This window comes from Gorilla gorilla, chromosome 5 (assembly GCF_029281585.2).
Source record: "Gorilla gorilla gorilla isolate KB3781 chromosome 5, NHGRI_mGorGor1-v2.1_pri, whole genome shotgun sequence".
In the NCBI taxonomy this organism is placed as follows: Eukaryota; Metazoa; Chordata; class Mammalia; order Primates; family Hominidae; genus Gorilla; species Gorilla gorilla.
Genome location: NC_073229.2, coordinates 51,366,969 through 51,385,340, shown reverse-complemented (window position 1 = coordinate 51,385,340; position 18,372 = coordinate 51,366,969). Strand labels below are relative to the sequence as shown.

General features: G+C 53.2%; 1 protein-coding gene and 1 long non-coding RNA gene across 3 annotated transcripts in view; one reads left to right on the top strand and one right to left on the bottom strand.

Moving 5' to 3' along the window:
- ITPR3 (inositol 1,4,5-trisphosphate receptor type 3) overlaps positions 1-18,372 on the bottom strand; it is a 77,476-nt gene that overhangs the window by 50,666 nt on the left and 8,438 nt on the right. The window contains exons 1-2 of one of the 2 annotated variants that reach the window (XM_063707524.1): positions 7,559-7,629; positions 942-1,033 (exon numbers count right to left, since the gene is read on the bottom strand). In XM_063707524.1, coding sequence (XP_063563594.1) covers positions 942-1,014 — 73 coding nt within the window. In that variant the 5' untranslated portion in view covers positions 1,015-1,033; positions 7,559-7,629. Of the gene's footprint in view, positions 1-941; positions 1,034-7,558; positions 7,630-18,372 lie in introns of those variants that run through there. The other variant, XM_055390200.2, reaches the window with a different exon arrangement.
- Positions 14,345-16,835, top strand: LOC109027313 (uncharacterized). The gene is made up of 2 exons (XR_002006448.4): positions 14,345-14,726; positions 15,077-16,835. It is a non-coding gene; the product is annotated as an uncharacterized lncRNA (long non-coding RNA).

The window sequence follows — 18,372 nt, the reverse complement described above, 5'->3', positions numbered from 1 at the left end:
GCCCCTCTGCCCGGCCAGCTGCCCGGTCCGGGAGGGAGGTGGGGGAGTCAGCCCCCCGGCCCGGCCAGCCGCCCCGTCCGGGAGGGAGGTGGGGGGGTCAGCCCCCCGCCCGGCCAGCCACCCCGTCCGGAAGGTGAGGGGTGCCTCTGCCTGGCCGCTCCTGCTGGGAAGTGAGGAGCCCCTCTGCCCGGCCACCACCCTGTCTGGGAGGTGTACCCAACAGCTCATTGAGAACGGGCCATGATGACAATGGCGGTTTTGTGGAATAGAAAGGGGGGAAAGGTGGGGAAAAGATTGAGAAATCGGATGGTTGCTGTGTCTGTGTAGAGGGAGGTAGACATGGGAGATTTTTCATTTTGTTCTGTACTAAGAAAAATTCTTCTGCCTTGGGATCCTGTTGATCTATGACCTTACCCCCAACCCTGTGCTCTCTGAAACATGTGCTGTGTCCACTCAGGGTTAAATGGATTAAGGGCGGTGCAAGATGTGCTTTGTTAAACAGATGCTTGAAGGCAGCATGCTCGTTAAGAGTCATCACCACTCCCTAATCTCAAGTACCCAGGGACACAAACACTCTGCCTAGGAAAACCAGAGACCTTTGTTCACTTGTTTATCTGCTGGCCTTCCTTCCACTATTGTCCTATGACCCTGCCAAATCCCCCTCTGCAAGAAACACCCAAGAATGATCAATAAAAAATTAAAAATTAAAAATTAAAAAAAAAAAAGATGGGAAACTCCTTGTTATGTGAATCTTACCACAATTAAAAATAAGTGACTTTTGCCAGGCACAGTGGCTCACACCTGTAATCCCAATATTTTGGGAGGTTGAAGCGGGCAGATTGCTTGAGTCCAAGAGTTCGCTTATTTTCCAGCCTAGGCAACACAGTGAAACCCTGTCTCTACAAAAAATAAATAAATTAGCCAAGCATGGTGGCACGCACCTGTAGTCCCAGCTGCTCTGGAAGGTGAGGCAGGATTGCTTGAGTCCAGGAGGTCAGGGTTGCAGTGAGCCATGGTGTCACTGCACTCTGACCTGGGAAACAAAGCAAGACCCTGTCTTAATAAATAAATAAATAACCTTTTTTAATGTTTAAGACAAATTACTATGTAATTTGTAGGAGACTGTTTTCTCATCGTTGTCCATGATATGCAACTAAAATGAATATACTTTTTTTCATATTTTTTTTTTGAGACAGGATCTCACTATGTCGCCCAGGTTGGAAAGCAGTGGTGCAATCACTGCAGACTTGACCTCCAGGCCTCATGCGATCCTCCCACCTCAGTCTCCTGTGTAGCTGAGACTACAGGGGTGTGCCACCACATCCAGCTAATTTTTGTATTTTTGTAGGGACGGGGTTTCGCCATGTTGCCCAGGCTGGTCTCAAACTCCTAGGCTCAAGCAATCCACCTACCTGGGTGTCCCAAACTGCTGGGATTACAGGCATGAGCCACCACACCTGGCTAGAGTGAATATAATTAATGAAAGAGAGAGAGAGGAAGTTTGAGCTTCTATATGTTAAGAGAGAAAGATCTCCAGAAGGGTCTGTCTACAGCAAGATTTATAAAGCGAAACCAGCAAAAAAACAGAATAGTGTATATAGAATGCTATCTTTCTGTAAGAAAGGGAAAATCTGGATATATGTTTGTATTTGCAGAATGGAACACTGGAAGAGACATAAGCAATTAAAGACAGTGATGACCTAAAGAGGCAGTGGTGGAGGGGGTGAGGGGTGGGAAGAGGGTGGGAGCAGACTCTCAGTGTGTGTTTGTATGGTGTTTTGATGTTTTAACAGAATGAATAAATTACCTAGTTAGATTTTCTTATATGGTTGCCCCTGGAGAAGGGGAAAGGAGGTTGAGTGAGGAGGGTAGAGTGGAGGACCAGGGTAGAGTGGGGGATCCTAGATCATGTATTTGTCTTACTTTTATAAAAAGGAATAAGAGTACATTTTCGGCCAGGCGTGGTGGCTCACGCCTGTAATCCTAACACTTTGGGAGACCAAGGCGGGTGGATCACAGGGTCAGGAGTTCAACACCAGCCTGACCAACATAGTGAAACTCTGTCTCTACTAAAAATACAAAAATTAGCCAGGTGTGGTGGCACATCCCTGTAATCCCAGCTACTCAGGAGGCTGAGGCTGGAGAATCGCTTGAATCCAGGAGACAGAGGTTGCAGTGAGCTGAGATCGTGCCATTGCACTCCAGCCTGGGTGACAGAGTGAGACTCCATCTCAAAAAACAAAAGAAAAAAAAAAAGTACATTTTCAGTGACCAAAAAACTTATGAAAAGGTGTTCAACCTCACTAGTAGTCAGAGAAATGTAAATTAAAACCACAGTAAGATGCCATTTCACACACAGCAGGCTAGAAGAAATTTAAGTGGGACAAGACCAAGTGTGGCAAGGATGTGGGCAGAGCGAAGGGAGCTGCCCCCACAGTCGCCACAGGGTCACTTCTCATGCCATGGAGGCGCATCCCTCTCACCTAGTAATCCCCCCACTCAGAACATACCAGAGGAACCCAAGCACACGAGCCTAAGGGGGCTCACTGCAGCATCGCAGGCAATTGCCAAAAGCTGGAAATGAGCTGAAAGTCCATCAACAGGAGTGCCAATGAAGGGATTCAGTTTATCACCCAATGGAATGCAACATTGCAATTAAACTCATGAACTACAGCCATGTGTATCAACTCAGATAAATCTCGAAAACAGTACTGAATTTATTTTTATTTTATTAATTTTTTGTTTGTTTGTTTGTTTGAGACAGCGTCTCCCTGTGTCACCCAGGCTGGAGTGCAGTGGCGTGATCTTGGCTCACTGCAACCTCCGCCTCCCGGGTTCAAGCGATTCTCCTGCCTCAGCCTCCTGAGTAGCTGGCAGTACAGGTGCCCACCACCACACCTGGCCAATATTTGTATTTTTAGTAGAGACAGGGGTTTCACCATGTTGGCCTGGCTGGTCTCAAACTCCTGACCTCAGGTGATCCACCTGCCTTGGCCTCCCAAAGTGCTGGGATTATAGGCGTGAGCCACTATGCCCAGCCAGGAACCAGTATAGAATTTAAAAAGTGCAAAAGGATTTGTCCAGGAGGCTACCTTCAATATATGGGGTTTAAAAAAATATAAAAACTCAGCCAGGTGCAGTGGCTCATACCTGTAATCCCAATACTTTGGGAGGCCAAGGCGGGTGGATCACCTGAGGTCCGGAGTTTAAGACCAGCCTGGCCAACATGATGAAACCCCATCTGTACTAAAAATACAAAAATTAGCTGGGCGTGGTGGCATGCACCTGTAATCCCAGCTACTTGGGAGGCTGAGGTGGGAGAAACACTTGAACCCAGGAGGGAGAGGTTGCAGTGAGCCTTGATCGCACCATTGTGCTCCAGCCTGGGCGACAGAGCGAGACTCTGTCTCAAAAAAAAAAAAAAAACAAAAAAAACAAACAAAAAAAAACCTATATTGTGCACAGTTACATCCCTATGCATTAATAGCAAAAGCATTAAAACAGACCCCTGGTCAAAGCTTTGTGTTAGGCATGAGTAAAAAATAAAAATAAAACAGGCCCTTGAATGATGCACACCAATTTCTGACAAGTGTTTACCTCTGGAGAAGGCAGGAGAGGAAGGGGAAGGGAAGAAGATGTAGGGGGCTTCGGCTACAGCTATGTTAATTCTTTAAAAGTAAAAACATCTGGGCCAGGCGCGGTGGCTCACGCCTGTAATCCCAGCACTTTGGAAGGCCGAGACGGGCAGATTGCCTGAGGTCAGGAGTTCAAGACCAGCCTAGACAACAAGGTGAAACCCCATCTCTACTTAAAAAAAAAAAAAAGTAAAAAGATCTGAAATAAACGTAGCAAAAAGGATTTGACAAAGCTCAGCAGTGGGTGCATGGGGTGTGTGTCACTTTTCTCTTTCTTTTTTTTTCCCCTGAGACAGAGTCTTGCTCTGTCACCCAGCCTGGAGTGCAGTGGCACGATCTCAGCTCACTGCAAACTCTGCTTCTTGGGTTCAAGCAATTCTTCTGCCTCTGCTTACCAAGTAGCTGGGATTACAGGCACATGCCACCATGCCCGGCTAATTTTTGTGTTCTTAGTAGAGACAGGGTTTCACCATGTTGGCTAGGCTGGTCTCGAACTCTGGACCTCGTGACCTGCCTGCCTCGGCCTCCCAAGTGCTGCAGTTACAGGCGTGAGCCACCGTGCCCAGCCCTATTTTTCTCTTTACTATCATGCAGACTTGAAAAATATCTTAATCACAATAACAATAAGCCGGGCTTGGAGCATGGACAGGTAGAGGAGGCGTAGGCTAGGGAAGGGGGCATCCAGTCATGCAAATGGAGGGCAGTCACCTCATCACTCTCCTCCCTGGCACCTGCCCCCACACACATGTCTTGGGGGCACTGGGGCTGGGGGTGCAGGCTCTGAGCTTCCCTGAGGTAGACCTGGAGACAAGGGCTACCCAAGTCCCTTGCCCCAACAGGAGGAGGAAAAGAAGGAAAAAGGGCTAGGAGAGGGAATGTGCCCCAGTCTCAGCCCAGTCAGCAGCTCGGGACTCAGGGCAGCCACAGCCCGAAACGTTACAGCCAGGCAGAGTTCAAGGGCTGGCCTAGCGTGGGTGCCACACATACCAGGGCATCAGCAGCCTGGGCTTCCCAGGGCCTTGCCAGCTCTGGAAATAATTCCCTGAACATGTTGGGGCTTAGGGTGGCTTCGAAGGTGGCTGGAGCTGAAGCCACAAGCAAGGAGCCATGCAGGGATTCCTTCCCGAGGTGGGGGTGGTGGGGGCTTTGCGAGCCCAGCCTCCAGGGTCAGCAAGTGAAAGGGGAGCTGGCAGGGAGCCGGGCAGGGAGCTGGGAGTCCCAGCAATGGCCAGGCTCACCCCAAGATGGTGGGGGGCAGAACTTCTGGGAGTCTTCAGGACAAGGCCATTTCTGATGACCACCAGCCAACTTCTAAAACGCCTGCCATAACCCCACCCCCTTGCTGGGTCCCACCCTCCAGGGCCAGTGGAAACAGTGAAAGCCAGGACTCCTGGCTTGAGGCCAAGCTCCATCTTTGTCTTTTCTGGGCTCCAGTGTCAAAACTGAAGAGGCTATAGTCCATGTCTCTCATCCCACATTCTAATGCCCCAACTTGTACTCGCCAGCCAAAGGGTGTACGGAGGCCTGGCTCTGTTCCAGAAGGTTGGCTCCGCTCAGGTCCCAACAGGGCCATAGGGAGTCCACAGGGGCCTCTACCCACCTCACCAAGACATCAAGGAACCAGGAGCTGGGGCAAGGAAGAGGGGGAAGGAGATGGAGTCTGAACCTTTCTCTTCCACATCACTTTGCTGGATGGACCCAGCAAGGATATGGGACCACGGGGTGGCCCAGGTATCCTGGGGTGGGCCTCATTCACAGGCTTTGCGAAAATGGAGAAGAAGAGATGGGGGCCTGGGGGAGGAGGGAGAGGGAAGGCGCAATGAGGACAGAGGAGGGCAAGAAGTCAAAGGCGCATTTGTTCTGCTAAGTGGCTTTGTTGTTGTCAAAAATTGGCCCCAAACTGTCCACTAGAAGCTTAGGGCAAGTCTTCCTCGGTCACACCCACCTCCCTGTCACCAGCCTGTCACACCACACAGCTGCCCACACACACCTCGACACACATGCAAAGCTTCCCCTTCCGGTCCTGGCAGAGCCCACCCTTGGGACCCTCACCTCTCTCTCTCTTTCTCTCTGTCTCTAAGTTCTTTCCAAGAACTAGACTAAATCCTGCTACTAGACGGCAATCTACCCTCCATCTGCAGCCTTAACGCCCGCCCGTTTCTGACTCCAGGAGAGGCCCAGGCCTCCTTTCTCTACCTGTCCGTCCTTCAGGGAACTGGGACAGGCGAGGTCAGACCTGTGCCTCCAAGTGAGCACATTAAACCCACAGAGCCTGGGCTCCACTGGGGAAATTCTGGGTGGGTCACAACAACAGGACATGGAGCAGCCAGGCCTGAGTGAGGGGCAGGGCAAGAGGACGCTGGGGAGGGGCCCTGTGCATGCATTGATTACTCAAATGTGCTCGGGGATCTGCCGTGTGGCAGACACTGCAGGTAAAACAGCAAACAACAACAACAAAAACATAGAAATCCCTCCCCTGGTGGAACTGACATTCTAGTGGGGCAGAAAAATGGCAAACACAAATAAATAAAATACACTGAGCACAGCAGATTCATGCTACAGAGAAAAAGAAAGCAGGGAAGGGAGGTGGGGCCAGCAGTGCGATTTTGTATTGAGTGGTCAGGGAAGGCCTCGCTGAAGATGTGAGACCTAAAGCTGCTGAGCATCTGGGCTGCGTGGATATTTGGAGAAAGAACGTTCAGGGCAGAGGGAACAGCAAAGATGTGGAGGCGGGAGTGTGGCTGGTGACTGTGAGGAATGGCAGGGAGGCTGGTGTGGTTGCAGGGAAGTGGGAGGGGGCAAGGGGGAGAGGATGAGGTGGAGAGGCAGCAAGGGCCAACGGTGTAGGGTGAAGGGGCCTTATGGTGGTGAGGTTCGTCCAGGGCCAGGGCAGTTCCCACCTAAGACCTCCACCAGCCAAAACCCTCACTCAGAGCCCCGTGATGGAAGCAGGAACAGAATTGCAGACAGGGGGCCCCTCTGCAGGTTCCAAGTGATGGGCAAGGACCCCGGCCGCCAGCCAGCCAGCCAAGGATGCCGCCGGATTGTCTTAAATCCCGCTCCCCTTCCAGCATCCCCCGCGAGGACAATCCCAGCTAAGCTCTCCCCAGAGGAGCAGCCACGCGGACAGACTTGGTGGCAGCAGGCCCAGCGTGTTGCTGCCTGCTCCCACCCTGCCCAACACGCCCAGGACCTGTCTGTCTGACTGTCAGTCAGTCTCAGCCCTCACAGGTAAGCACAACAATAGCACCTCATCCTGGCTTGGCATAATGACAGCCAGGATATTGTTTAATCCCCACAAAGGCCCTCAGCCTGCTGGGCGGCCCGAGGAGCCCACTGACCACTCAGGACAAGGTCCCGTGAACGAAGTCACTTGCCCAAGGTGAATTCTCACCAACTTCCCACCAAGGGGCTTTGTTATTAGAGCCTCCTGCAGGGCAGGACTCACACACAGGAGGGGGCTGAGGACACAGCCAGGGTCAGAAGAGTTCTGGAAACCATGGGGTCCAAATCTCTTACCATGCAGATGAGGAACTGAGGCACAGGGAAGGGCTGTCACCAGGGCCTCCTAAAGTCTAAGACAATTCTCTTTTCCACCCGTTCCCTCAGAAAACATCCAGTCACACAGACAAAGAAAGCCCTGTGGCTGTGGGGATTTTGGGGGGAGAATGGGCCCCTGGCCAGAAGTGGGTGTGCCCCTGAGAAGTGGGGTGTGGCCCCGGAAAATGAAGGGAATGGCACGTCTGTGCCAAGATGGCAGCAGTGCAAGCCAAGGGGGATTCCGCTGACAGCAGAGTGAGGTCTCCAGGGCAGCGCCACATCTAATCCAGCCACTGGGGCTGAATGCAGTTGAATAAATTCAGTCGCAGGTCCAGGATCCTGCAGCCTGGGAGGGGCGGTGGCAGAGGAAGCGGAGGTCTTACCTCGGAACTTCTTAGGGGGGTTGTCCAGGTCCCCGGCCGCGGGCTCCACCACACAGCGGTCATCCACCAGCCTGGGGAACAAAGCAGCTCGGTCAGCAGGAGAGAAGAGACCTATCTCCCACAGCATCCCTCCCTTAGAGCAGGGGATGCCAGGGTACCAGTGGGCCCCTAAGATAATTCCTCCATCTCTAACAAGCTCCCCACCATCAAGTCATTCTTTTCTGGCACCACCGTTGAAAGGCAAGGTGTCTCTTGGGGGTGGGGAGAACCCCAGGAAGAACACAGAAGCACACCCAGCCCACCCCAGCCCCCTGACTGGAGCTGCAGCTGTCCTGGGGGGACTCTGCCACCAGTCGGGCCTGTCACATGCTGCAGGTGTATCTCCTGTCCCAGCCCTGAGACCCTGCTGCCCTGATGGGATGGGCAGTGGGTGAAGAGGGCAGGAGAGGAGGAGAAAAACAAAAGCGTAGAGGAGTGGAAGGGAGGGAGACAGAGAGTCAGAAAGACAAAAAGCATAAGAAACAGAAGCAGAGAGAGACCAGAGACAGACAGATGAGAGAAGCACAGGAGACACCAAACTAGCGGCATGAGTCTTTAGGTCTCCAAGGAAGGATGATGATTCTCACACCTTCCCAGTCTCAGTCAGGCCTCATTTCATATTCTCCTCTTTGGTTCACCCTAGGACAATTTCCCTCTTATAGCCATGCTGGCATTAATCTTGCATCTCTTGAGGGCATTCATTTACCCATCCATCTATCCACCCATCCACTCATCCCTCCACCCATCCGTCTACCCAGCCCCCAATCATCCATCTATTCATCCACCCACCCATGCACCCATCCATCCACCCATCCACCCATCTACCCATCCAGCCACCCTTCCTGCATTTAAAATTTGTCAATGCCACTCCAGCCTCTAAGATAAAGTGATGCTGATCACCCACCGTGTCAAAGGCCAACTCTGTCTCAACACCCCCATGCCTGTTACCTCTGAATTCTCACCAACTTCCCAGCAAGGGGCTTGTTTTTAGTGCCATTTTACTGAGGAGAAAACCAAATCTGAATATTAAATAACTTGCCTAAACCCACAGAGCTGATTTCAAAGCCCATGCTCCTTCTGTACCTCCTCTCCCTGGGTTGGTTAACAAGGTCTTTTCTGGTTTTTTTTTTTGAGACAGAGTCTCACTCTGTCGACCAGGCTGGAGTGCAGTGGCGCGATCTCGGCTCACTGCAACCTCCGCCCCCCGGGTTCAAGCAATTCTCCTGCCTCAGCCTCCTGAGTAGCTTGGATTACAGGCACCCGCCACCACGCCTGGCTAATTTTTGTATTTTTAGTAAAGACGGGGTTTCACCATCTTGGCCAGGCTGGTCTCAAACTCCTGACCTCGTGATCCACCTGCCTCAGCCTCCCAAAGTGCTGGGATTACAGGTGTGAGTCACCACGCCCAGTCTAACAAGGTCTTTTGTGATCTGACCTCTACCTACTCCCTAGCTAGCCTCACTATTTCCTTGCCCCAACTCTACTAAACCTCCAGTTGATCCCAAGGTCCCTGGAGCTCTCATCTCTCCAGAGGCAGTCCTGGCAGCCTGCAGTGCCTTAATACTCACTCCACTCTGGCCCCATGAAGCCACAGGCCTAGCAAAACTCTATCCTTCCACCCTCAGCTCTGCTTTCCTACTCTACAAAGCCTTCCTTGGCCAGCCCCTGTGGGCCTCCCTCCTTCATGTTCCGGCGCCTGGTCCTGGCAGTGTCTCTCCCCACTTCTTGACTTGCTGTGTCTACACTGTGAGTTCCTTGAGAACGGAGCCCCTGTGTGTTTTCTTTGTAATGATTAACACCTTGCACAATGCAAAGTGTTATGATATAATAAGAAATATATATTTGGTCTTCATCCCGGCTCCCGGCCAGAGCACTTAAAGCCCTTGTAACTTCCTAAGTGATAAAGGCAAGAAGAGTTACAATGTTTAGATTTTTGTATCCAGTTCCTGAAATAGATCGGAAACAATAAAGATGAAATGGCATGAATTTTGTTCATTCCAAGCCTCTTTCAACCACACCTGGTTTTATGCTAATGAGGTGACTTTTGGAAAGCCCCTGAGGATTGGGCTGCCAGGGAATAACCGTGTAATTTGAGGGTTCCCATTTTCAGCCCCACCCCCGTCACGACCTCCTCCTGGAAGGAGAGAGCCGCTGAAGGTTAGGTTGACCACCCGTGGCCAATGGTTTAATCAATCATGCCTATGTGGATGGGCGCGGTGGCTCATGCCTGTAATCCCAGCACTTTGGGAGGCTGAGGCAGGTGGATCATTAAGTCAGGAGTTCGAGACCAGCCTGACCAACATGGTGAAACCTCATCTCTACTAAAAATACAAAAATTAGCTGGGCGTGGTGGTGCGCGCCTGTAATCCCAGCTACACAGGAAGCAGAGGCAGAAGAATCGCTTGAACCCAGGAGGCAGAGGTTGTGGTGAGCCAAGATCACGCCACTGTACTTCAGCCTGGGCGAAAGAGCAAGACTTCGTCTCAACAAAAACAAAACAAAACAAAAAACGTGCCTATGTAAGGCAGCCTCTGTAAAAACCCAAAAGGGGCCAGGCGCCAGTGGCTCACGCCTGTAATCCTAGCACTTTGGGAGGCCGAGGCAGGCTAATCACCTGAGGTCAGGAGTTTGAGACCAACCTGGCCAACATGGCGAAACTCCATCTCTACTCAAAAAAAAAAAAAAAAGAAAAAAAAAAGAAAGAAAAAATCAGCCGGGTGTGTTGGCGCACGCACGCTTGTAACCCCAGCTACTCGGGAGGCTGAGGCAAGAGAATCGCTTGAACCCGGGAGGCAGAGTTGCAGTGAGCCGAGATCGAGTCACTGCACTCCAGCCTGGGCAACAGAGCAAAACTCCGTCTAAAAAAAAAAAAATTGCTGGGTGTGGTGGCACACGCCTCTAACCCCAGCTACTCAGGAGGCTGAGGCAGGAGAATCGCTTGAACCCTGGAGGCAGAGGTTGCAGTGTGCTGAGATCGAGCCATTGCACTCCAGCCTGGGCAAAAGAGCGGGACTCCGTTAAAAAAACAAACAAACAAGCAAACAAAAAACCAGGTTCAGAGAGCTGGGCTGGTGAACACATGCGGGTACTGGGAGGGGGTCACCCCTGGAGAGGGCCTGGAAGCTCTGTATCTCCTGCTCCATATTAATCTCTTCCATCTGGCTGTTTTTCTGAGTTCTGTGAGCCATGCTAGCAAATTATTAAACATAAAGAGGGAGTTGTGGGAACCCCTGATTTATGGCTGTTTGGTCAGAAGCACCAGAAGCCCGGACTTGCGACTGGCATCTGAGGTGACGTTAGTCTTGGGGGACTGAGCTTTCCACCTGTGGGATCTGACACTGACTCCAGGCAGATAGTGTCAGAATTGAATTGAACTGCAGGACATCCAGGTGGTGTCCCCAGAGTACTGGAGAACTGCCTCATGTTTTCATATATTGTTATTTAAGTTTCTAATTCTACTTTGTTATTTCCATTTTGCAGGCAGAGAAACCAGGGTATGGAGATGTTAAACAATCCACAGAGCCAGGCTTTGAAGCCAGGCAGCCCGGCATCAGAGCAGGCGCTGTGCAGGACTGCAGAATGACAGGGACGGCAGAGGGTCCTCTGTCTCCTTTTCTCTCCCGGCCTCCAGCACCTGCTTAGTCCCTGGCCCTCTTCCCGTCTCCATCTGCACTCACGTCGTTGGGCATCTTGACCACACTCATGAACTTAAAAGCACCTCCAATACCTTCACTGAGAACTCCCACATTCACCTCCCATGAACTCCAGCCTCGGAGATCTAACTGCCTACTTGGCATCTCTGCTTGGGTATCCACAGGCATCGCAAACTCAGCCTCTGCAAGCTGAGCTCCTGGCCTCCCACCGGAACATGCTCCTCCAGAGGTCCTCCCCATCTCAGTCGATGGCAACTCCATCCTTCCAACTGCTTGGTCCAAAAACCTTGGACCTATCCTTGGCTCCTCCCTTCCACTCACACCTCACACCTAACCTGTCAGGAAATCCTGTGGGCTGCATCTTCAAAATACACAATCAGGTACAGAATTGGACCTCTTCTTGTCACTCTCACCACCACATTGTCCAGGCTCCCACCAGCTCTCACCTGGATTTCAGTAACTACCTCCTCACTGGTCTCCTGGGTTCCCCCTTCACTGCCTTCAGCCTATTTCCCACACAGAAGCAGGGGGATCCCTTTAATTTTTTATTTTTTTGAGACAGAGTCTTACTCTGTCACCCGGGCTGGAGTGCAGTGGCATGATCTTGGCTCACTGCAACCTCTGCCTCCAAGGTTCAAGCAATTCTCCTGCCTCAGCCTCCCAAGTAGCTGGGATTACAGGTGCCTGCCACCATGCCCAGCTAATTTTTTTTTTTTTTTTTTTTTTTTTGTAGAGACAGGGTTTCACCACGTTGGCCAGGCTGGTCTCTATCTCCTGACCTCAGGTGATCCACCTGCATCGGCCTCCCAAAGTGCTGGGATTCCAGGCGTGAGCCACCGAACCCGGCCAGGGGATCCCTTTAAAAGGTAAGTCAAATCAGGCCAGCACTCCACTCAGAACTCGCCAGAACCACCCATCTCAGAATAAAACCAAAGAACTTACATGGCCTGAAAGACCCATGTGGTCCACCCCCTCACCTCTCTGATCGCATCTCCTCCCCATCCCCCTTCCCCTCACCCCTCTGCTCCAGCCCTGGAGCCCCCTCCAGGCTCCTCAAAGCCCCCAGGGGAGTGGGCACTGGCTCCTTCCTCTGCCCAGAACCCTCTACCTCCAGGATCCTCACTTCCTTCAGATCTGGGCTCAAACAAGCCGGTTCCCATGGAAACTGGAGACCCTCTCTCCCATTTTTATTAAAAATTGTAAACTGCTTCCTGCCACACTCAGTATGCACCTCCCTGTGTAATTGTTATCCACAGCCTTTATCACCACCTGGTTGGCTAGCTAGTTTACTTATTTTGTTTACTATCCCTTAGCCTGACCCCATGGAATGTTAAGTGCCGTGAGGGCACAGACGTGTCTATTTTGCTCCCTGCCGTATCCTCAGCACCCAAACCACTGCCTGGTGCAGAGAGGGGACACACAAAATACATACTGAGTTAATTAATTCGTTTTACTAGCTGTGCAGTAAAGTACACAAGAAGCAAAAGACAAGGTCCCTGCCTCAGGTAGTTTAAAATCTCACTGGGAAGACAAATCACATACTCAGAAGATAAATAATATAAAGAATATGTATCAGAGCCGACTGGTGGTACCAGCCGTGGGTTTCGTCCGAATTCAGGGAAGGGAGAGGTCACTGCTTGGCCAATCAGAGAAGGTGTGGGAGAAGCAGGAGCTGCTCAGAGCCTTGAATAATTCATAGAATTTCCTGTAAGATATTAGTGAATCAGATTAGCTGGTTGTCTCTTAGCAAAGCCCTGAAGGGAGGGGACACAGGATGGATGAATTTTGATGGTGAGAGAAAGAAAGCATTGACTGGGGTGATGGAGCCGCAGGGCAGCATGGAAGTTGTGCAGCTGAAGAGAGGCTGGCGGCAGTCCCCACAGCCCCCATCTTGACCGGTACACAGGGCCTTGTAGCGGGGGAAAGAGGAAGAGGCCGCAGAGTCCCCCTCCTCAGAGGGTCCCTGTCTGAGGAAAAAACTCATCCTCATCCCTGACCCCTCCACGCCTCTCCTGGGAACTCCTTGTCTGGGTCACACATGCAGGAAAGACATGCAAATTTGGGGGCCAAAGTGTTTTTCCTCACCCCTCTGGACAAGCCCACCTGGTCATTAGGTGGATGTCCATTTGTCCGAGCCCACGCTGGCACAGCTTCTGAAGCCCCGCCTCTCCAGCTCAGCCCCTCCCCATGCCAGTGCCCAGCAGTCCACAAAGCAAGGAGTGCAAACAGAAGCCACTTAGAGAAGGGAGGGACCGGTCAGAAGGGGAGCACGGATTCCGGAGGGGAATTCAAACAAGGTTGGGAAGGAAAACATCCCAGATGTGCAGCTGAGCAGACGACAACGGTCTGTGGAAGGGACTGGAGCAGAAAAGCAAGCCCTGGGCAGGGCTACGGAAAGCAGGGAGGGTCGGTCAGGAGTGAGGACTTGGGAGGCAGGAGATGGGACCTTGGGCATTTTCTCCTGGGTCTGCCAGGACCAGCAAAAGAGGCATCATCTGGGAATGCTAGGCTCCATTCTGTGTCCCCCAAGAACCTCCAAGAGGTGGCACCTTGCCACCTTGCCTTCCTTGTTTTATTCTCCGAAGTTGAGCGCAGCCCCCACCTGGTGTGTGAGATAAAGAAGGTGGCCCTGGGCAGATGTTTGCAGGGTCCCACCGTGCCCCCAAGCTCCCCTCACCCGTGTCTCTGTGCATACTCATTAGGCCTAAGGGATCCCATGAAGGTGATCTCCGGCGACAGCGGAGCAGGAGGGGACGGGAGGGCGCGTCGCGTTAAGTCATTAACAGATAAGCAAGAAAGCTCTTATCAGATGGCCTGTCGGGAGACCTGGGGCCAGAGGGAGGTCCGAGGGCCGGGACACAAGTTAGGCAAGTTTGCATGGAGAGGGAGCCTCACCGGGCGAGGCCGCGACCTCCCCATCGCCGCGTGGTGGGAGCGGTTCTGGGTCCGCGCGGCTCCGGACAGCGTAGGTCTGGCCTCCCTGGCCCCGCCCCGGCCCGGCCCGGCCCGGCCCCGACCCGCGCCCGCCCCGCCCCCAGCCTGGCCCGGCCCGCGAGCTCCGGGCGTCCGGCCCCGGCCCCGCCCCCGCCCCCGCGGCGAAGCGAAACTCGCCGTCCCACGTGCAGCCGTCTCCCCCGACGCGCCGCCGCCGCCAAGGGAGGGCCAGCGCGGCCTCGCCCCGGCCTGCCTCCGACTGCCGGCCGCTGCCAGGACGCCGCGCCTCCGCCAGACGCGCCCGGGGGCGGGGCGGGTGATGTGCCGCTGCGCCCGCGCTTTCCTGCTCTCCCCCGCTCGTCTGCCCGCGGAGGGCGGCCCCGGGGTACCCCTCCCCACCTGCTGGCACCGACGTCCCTGGCCTTAGCGCCCCACCCCGACTCTTCCTCATGGCGGGCACCTGTGTTTATCAAACTAGCCGGACCACAGGTGCCCTGCTGAGTGCGCACCTGGCGCTGAAACCAGAGCCGCGCTCTACAGGGGTAAGTGGCCGCTTCGCTTCACCCCCCTCTCCCCAACGCCTCCCCACAAGGTCCCTCCACCCACGGGCCCCAGAAAAAACCTGTTCCCACCCTTTACCAGCCCACCGATCTCTCACTGTCCAGCCTCTACTAGGATGACGCCCCATCCCACTCCTGCCATCTCAAGGCCAAGCTGAGGCTCCCGCGTGGTTCCCTGCCCACGCCCCGCTACGCCCACCACCGGCATCTCCCCTCACCTAGAGGCCGGTGGTACCCCAGCCAAGATCACACAAAAACTGCCCCTCCATCGCGCGACTCTATAGTTTATCAATCGTTTTTACATCCAGTATCTCATTGTGTTCTTACCACAGTCCAGAGTGAGGCCCACAGAGTGGATGGAACCCCTGAGCCACACAGCTGGTCAGAGAATGGCACAGACACAACCCAGGTCTCCATCTACTCGACAGACCTCACTACGAGCCTACTATGTGCTGGGTGTGGTCCCCACCCTCCGGGATCTCCTGCGACCACGCTGAGTGCCGAGGACAGGAGCCCTGTCTACACCTGTGTGTCCCCTTCTCCCCTCCAGGACCAGCCCAGCAGAGGCTCAGGAGCCCAGAGGACAGTCCCTGCAGTGCGCCTTCCATCCACTGGGAGGCACAAGACCAGTCTGAACAGCAGAGGGAGCAGGAGGATGGGGCTACAGGGAAAGGGTCCTGGCTGGAGGCCTGTGGGCAGGCAGGGCTGTTCTGGGCCCTCTGGAGAGGAGCTGGTTGACAGCTTGTTCTAGGGTTGCAGGAGGGCACAGTCACTGAAATGCCCACGGGGTCTACACCCCAAGACCTTGATCTGAGGTAGGAGAGGAAGACAGCTGCATCCCATTCTACCCCATTCCACCCTGCGTGGACTTTGAGATCCAGGTGGGCGCCATGGGAAAGGTAGCAGGGCGGGTCAGTGCTGTCTGGAAAGATTAGATAAGGAGGAGGAAGGGAGCTAGACAGAAGTGGGGCAGGTGACTATCAAGGAGCCTGACTCAAAACCTACCAGCTTGGCCACCATCAGAGCACCATGGAAGGGGGAATGACAGACTGGGGAAATCCCCGAGGGACCCTGAACAACACCCCCCCCCCCCCCGCCCCCATTCAGCTGTGGATGAGAAAACTGTCCCTGGGGCATGGAGGAGAAACTGACCCGCCCAGGTCACACAAGTTAATGGAACAGCAAGTTCCAGATCCCAGGTCTTCTGGCTCCCAGCCCCAGACACTGGCTGTGGGTGGAGGATTACCCAGGTGCCGAGGCAAGAGACTGAAGGCACAAACTGTTTCAGTATAATAAAAAAAAAATAGAATAAGAATAGTCGTAATACAAATTAGATATAGAGATGATCATGGACAATTAGCAATCACTATTAATCTTTAGCTTTTAATATTACTCTTTGTTGCATTACTAATATAACCTAGGAATAACCGGTGGGTATAGGGTCAGGTGCTGAAGGGACATTGTGAGAAGTGACCTGGAAGGCAAGAGGTGAGCCCTCTGTCACGCCCACATAAGGGCCGCTTGAGGGCTCCTTGGTCAAGTGGTAACGCCAGTGTCTGGGAAGGCACCCGTTACTTAGCAGACCGCGAAAGGGAGTCTCCTTTCCTTGGAAGAGTCAGGGAACACTTTGCTCCACCAGCTTCTTGTGGAAGGCTGGATATTATCCAGGCCTGCGCGCAGTCATCCGGAGGCTTAAACCCCTCCCTGTGGTGCTGTGCTTCAATGGTCCCACTCCTTGTCCACTTTCATGCTCCTCCCGTACTCCTGGTTCCTCTTTGAAGAGCACAGTAGATAGCGGTAGAAGAAATAGTGAAAGTCTTAAAGTCTTCGATCTTTCTTACAAGTGCAGAGAAGAAAACGGTGACATATGCTGCCTTCCCTCTCTGCTTCGGCTACCTAAAAGGTAAGGGCCGCCTATCCTGTAATCACATGACTTGCTTCACCTTGTCAATCACTTAGAAGATTCACCCTCCTTACCCTGCCCCCTTGTCTTGTATGCAATAAATATCAGTGAGCCCAGCCCTTCGGGGCCACTACCGGTCTCCGCGTCTTGATGGTAGTGATCACCCCGGCCCAGGTGTCTTTTCTTTATCTCTTTGTCTTGTGCTTTTATTTATCACAATCTCTCATCTCCGCACATGGGGAGAACACCCACTAAGCCCCGTAGGGCTAGACCCTACAACTGGCCACCACTCCACAGATGCAGGCCAGCCCCAAGGAGGCCACTCCAACAGGAGGCACTGCCAGAACACTTGGATGGGCTGGTGGTGGGTGGGAAGCCTGGGGGGCCCTTTCTCCAGATAGCCAAAGTCACACCTACTAGGCGGAATGTTAAGAGAGAAACCCAGATTCACTGGTTGGGGCTCCTGGCTCATCAGAGAAAAGAAATTAACTCCTGCATCCCTGCAAAAGCAACCATTTCCTTTACCTCTACATATCTTTACCAAGAATCCACCCTGTGCCAACCAAGGGGGGGCCAGACAGTATATGGAATATATGGAATTTTAAAACAAGTACAGCTAAAGCCTTCAGAAAGCTTAAAGTCTAGAAAGGACAATAAGCCGCACACGCAGAGAACCCAAATAGTCTCTCCAGGAAGAATGGAGATAGCAAGAACAACTAAACTTGGCCCAATAGAAATAAAGGTCGGGGCCAGTGTGCCACCCTGCCTCTGCCACAGGCCTGGGTTTCTGGCTGTCAGGGTCAGGCACGCTGTCTGACAAGTCCTGGGGTCTCTACAGCGGTGCTGGGTGCATGGGAGGACATATCTGTAAGGCCAAGCAGAAGAAAGACAGGGAGCAGGAGACCAAAGGGAAAGCTGGGAAGAGAGGGAGAAAAGGTGCAACCATGGGCCGCCAGCCAGCCCTTGCCTCATATATTTGGTCTGCCAGCCCCAGGCTTGTCTCCCACTCTCCATAACCCAGAACTGGACTCTCTCAGTCTTTCTCACTTGACAGAGTAACTGAGGCTGTAGGACCCTCAGCAGGGCAGACCCTCAGGCCAACCCGCCCTGGCTCCAAACCTCCGCAGAGCTCTCTGGGAAACAAAGCAATAAAGGCAGCCCTGACAAATCAATCCATAAAGTGAAGCAGCCTACACCACAACCCCGCCTTGCCAGAAACTCAGTGTTCATGGTGGAAAAGGAGATGAGGGCGGGGCGCTGTTTTAGATTAAAGGAAACTGAAGAGGCATAAGAAAATGTAACACGAGTACCTTGACAGGATCTCAATGGTTTTTTTTTTTTTTGACGGAGTCTCACTCTGTTGCCAGGCTGGAGTGCAGTGGTGCGATCTCAGCTCACTGCAACCTCCACCTCCCGGGTTCAAGTGATTCTCCTGCCTCAGCCTCCCGAGTAGCTGGGACCACAGGCATGCGCCACCATGCCCAGCTATTTCTTGTATTTTTAGTAGAGACGGAGTTTCACCATGTTGGCCAGGATGGTCTTGATCTCTTGACCTTGTGATCCGCCTGCCTCGGCCTCCCAAAGAGCTGGGATTACAGGCATGAGCCACTGCGCCCGGCCTAGGATCCTGATTTAAAGAAACCAATGGTCAGGCCCGGCGTGGTGGCTCACGCCTGTAATCCCAACACTTTGGGAGGCTAAGGCGGGCAGATCACCTGAGGTCAG